Source organism: Pocillopora damicornis, chromosome 14 (assembly GCF_964200805.1).
Source record: "Pocillopora damicornis chromosome 14, jaPocDami1.2, whole genome shotgun sequence".
Lineage (NCBI taxonomy): Eukaryota > Metazoa > Cnidaria > Anthozoa > Scleractinia > Pocilloporidae > Pocillopora > Pocillopora damicornis.
The window spans coordinates 8,029,183-8,032,861 of NC_142683.1; the positions used below are offsets into that span (position 1 = coordinate 8,029,183).

General features: G+C 38.4%; 1 protein-coding gene across 2 annotated transcripts; it reads right to left on the reverse strand.

The window, feature by feature from the left end:
- Nucleotides 1-337: 337 nt before the first annotated feature.
- LOC149034272 (zinc finger MYM-type protein 2-like) lies at nucleotides 338-2,398 on the reverse strand. Of its 2 annotated transcripts, none has more exons than XM_089193219.1 (2): nucleotides 1,789-2,398; nucleotides 338-1,706 (listed from the first exon to the last, which is right to left on the reverse strand). In XM_089193219.1, exons 1-2 carry the CDS (start codon nucleotides 1,865-1,867, stop codon nucleotides 391-393), a joined length of 1,395 nt encoding a protein of 464 aa, XP_089049345.1. In that variant the 5' UTR covers nucleotides 1,868-2,398; the 3' UTR covers nucleotides 338-390. The 2 variants fall into 2 exon arrangements, with proteins under 2 accessions (XP_089049345.1, XP_089049344.1); XM_089193218.1 differs by having other exon boundaries at nucleotides 338-1,709.
- Nucleotides 2,399-3,679: the final 1,281 nt, after the last annotated feature.

Consider the following 3,679-nt stretch of genomic DNA (forward strand, 5'->3'; position numbering starts at 1 on the left):
TTCAGCCTGAGAAAGTATTCATATTCAGTCAAGTCCAACTGTCTGAGGAAAACGGTGGCGGTCCTTTTTGGTAGCAGGGAAATTATCAGGGGTAATCCTAAACGCGCTAAAACGTTCAATATTGCAGTGGGCTGGCTGCACTGCAATATTTTTAATAATGCAGCCTGCTTCCAGCAATATTTTTAATATTGCTGCATGACTGTGGTATTTACTTCGTTACTTTTCCACTCAGTAATTTTTGAAAATTCGCGAATGTCCGAGCATAATTTATGATGAAGATCTGAAGTTAAAAAGTAAATGAATACACCATGAGAAGTACCATTCCAGGAGACGTACAGACGAAAACATTTTACAGTTTATTTAGGGCACATCTGACAATGACAGTCTTTCTCACTTGTAAGAAATAACAATTTTCGTACTGTGAGTACTAATTACAACTGACTGATTATAATCTTCGCTCTGGTTTTCGTCTAAAACCTTTTCGCTTAACCCCTGTAACCCTGTTTCTTCCCTTTGTCCATCATATTTTTGCTCAACATCATTGTTAAACAGTTTTTCATTTTTTTCCTTGACATCTATTTCTGCCCTCTTAGAAGTCGCTCCCTGCAAGATTTCACTTGCTTTCCTTCTAAGTGTTGATGAGGTACACTGATACTCCCTAACCCCATCACATGATCGGTGACCAGTGGTTTCTACAATAACTTGTTCTGGCACACCACCTTCGTACAATTGTGTGGCGCAACTTCGTCGAAGGGAATGATTTGTAAAGTGCCCCTCAAAACCTGCTCTTCGCATAATATTCTTAACTACGTTCCCTAACGTTTCCCTCCCCATAGCTTTATTATAATACCATACGTCCCCTTTTGGCTTTGGCAAAGCCCGCAAATAGAATGCGTTGTCACTGATTTCTTTCGGCACGTGAGATACGTATTTCTTATACAGCTCAACTGGGCAACGCTCTACATTGGTTAAGTTCTTATATGCCCGAACAACTTTCCTTTTGATACGCAAATGGCTCAAACCGCCATTATTAGTTTTACTGATATCCTCCATATACTGTAAGAATTCATTACCCGATTCCTCACTTTGTAGCGATAACTGTGAGTTTTTAAATCTCAAATTCCTGTGTTTCTGCCCAGCCCTTAGAGCAAACTGAATGCCAAAAACCCAGACCAAAGTGTGGCAAAGCAGCTCTGCGTTGTCGCTCCCTAAAAACCCGTTTTCCCACAAACAGTTTTCTTGTTCCTCCGTAATAAGATTAGCCTTGTTGACAACTAAGCCTATTCCTTGCCCAGCTTTTTCTTTCATTTGAAAATTCAAAGCTGAATTCAAACTTCTAAATTTACAACCTGTTTTGTCAATCAAAGTTACATTTCTCTTACATTTCACACGTAAAAACGTTTGAATACTACTTATCATTTCATATAAAGTCTTTCCTGGATATTCTTGTCCATCTTCTTTTCTAACTTCGGCAATAAATCGAGCCAAGACAAAATCCAGCTGCTCTTCAGACATTTCATCTAGATTCTCGTTTATCAACGGTTCACCACTATAACTCATTTCATTTACGGCTTCATTTCTCTCAACCATCCACTGATCAAAGACTTTCAGCACCCACGCCCATTTTCGACGACTTGAGTCTGACACCCAACTTTCTTCAAATTTTTCACACTCAACAGACGTAATTGGTTTTCTGAATCTTTGCTCTTCTATAAACAATAACAAAATACAAGGAAAGCTTTTCTTAGTCGTTTCAAAATGACCCCCAAAAAGTTAAAGCGTAATTACCTTCAACGGCAGCGGCATTTTCCGACCTCTGGCTCTGCGTTATGAAAATGGCAGATTCGTCTTCCGAAGAATCCTCCATCAAGCTTCAAAACAGTAGCAACTCTTTGCCTTCCAACAAACAACTCAAATAACCAAGTGCATTGCGTTAATATACAATGCAAATTACGTTTGCATGAAATTCAATCACACACCTGAAAGATGTGGAAAGTTACATAATCTTTACAAGGATTTAACAATGACTAAATTCCGGGAAATGAAAAGGGTTATGTAATTTGTATAACTACTAGACAATACGTGCTAATTGCATTGTTGGAGAGAGAAAATAGTAGGATTTCATGAGAGTCAATGATTATATCATCTTTGCAAGTAGTTAACAATGGCTGAATTGGGGAATGAAAAAGGATTATGCAATTTGTATTATTACTGGACAATGCTTGCCAGTTGCATTGTTGGTGTACCAAAACATCAATATGAAGGGGCGACTGAAATCGTCGATGTAATGCAGAGAGAGAACAATAGGATTTTATGAGGGTCAATAATTATAATAGTTAATTACTTCGGTTCGCAGCATTATTGGGTATAATGCTGCGAACCTCAGTAATTATCTATTAAATATAAGCTTGCTCACCTCTTATCACATCGCCTATTCTTGTAAACGATTACCATTTTTTGCATCATCATTTTCGACTCAGTTACCTCTCTCAGTTATTGCATAGAAACATTACTTGTCATTTTCCAAAATATAATATTTCAAGACAAACTTGGCAATAATCAGGTCTTCTGGGTCCATCTCATCCAAAAAAGAAGGACAGTTGCTGTGACTTCCTGATCTCCTTCACCGGGAAAGGGAACACCTTTTTTTCACATGAATCAGGCATCAACACTATTCTAGAGACATAAAGCGTAAAGTCATAAATGATCTGTGGTGAATCATGATAAAGTTGATTTTCTTTTTAACAGATTTTAGAGTCAGAGTTTCAGTTTACATGGTGGTAGATTTCCTCACTCCTACGAAATTGATAGCTGTTTTAAAATACGTTAGCTGTATGCAGGTACTTTGGCTTGTTATCAGCAGTGATCATTTATCTTCTAAACTGCATTCCAGAGTCAAGAGCAAGAATCTATCCTTAATTATTAAATGATTCACTGACCTTGTTTCCTCTACCACTGGCATTGCTTCGGACACCAGCTCCAAGGGCATTCCTGCAGATCGTAGATGCGCCCTCCACCTGTTTCCATTTGGGCACCTGGACTCAGTGCTGTACAGCTGTGGCTCCCAGATGTCACTCCACTTTTCTCCCCTCCAGTTGAAGGAGAACACACCTTTCTCTTCTAAACTCCATCGTGGTTTGGTTCTCTGAAATGAAACTGAATGTTCAGTTCATGTTCATATCACATCTTTTTTTTTTAATATTCTTGTAATTCAAGCATCTCACCTGGAAATGCATCTGGCACTGCAGAAGCTGGACCTCTTCTTCCTGCAGAACAATGTGGGCAGAGGCTGCATTTATCGAGTGCTGCAGTACATCCTTCTGCTTTACCATGGTAATGCAGCCAGGCACTATACAGCAGACCGTTCTTTCTGGGCACTCGCTCAAATGAAGCATCAAGTGGAGCCTACAAAAGAAATAAAGTAGGTGTGGCTGCCATGGGCGACTTTCAGCAATAAATATAGACAGTTTTTAATGCGACTTAATGATATATTCTATTTCAACAATCTCTGATACCAGTTGGTAGCATCATTTAAAGCTGTAAACAAAATAACAAGTGAAAACCTATTACAATTTAAATTAAACTAAATACACTTAGGAAAATTACAATGAAAATAACGATGAAGCTTACAAAATACCAAAACTCACATTTGCTGGAATGCTCTATTGCTGAATTAATG

Coding starts and splice junctions, on each gene's coding strand:
- LOC149034272 (XM_089193218.1), bottom strand. CDS start 1,867: ATGGAGGATTCTTCGGAAGACGAATCTGCCATTTTCATAACGCAGAGC. Junction 1,710..1,788: donor AAATGCCGCTGCCGTTGAAG/GTAATTACGCTT, acceptor TATTGTTTATAG/AAGAGCAAAGATTCAGAAAA.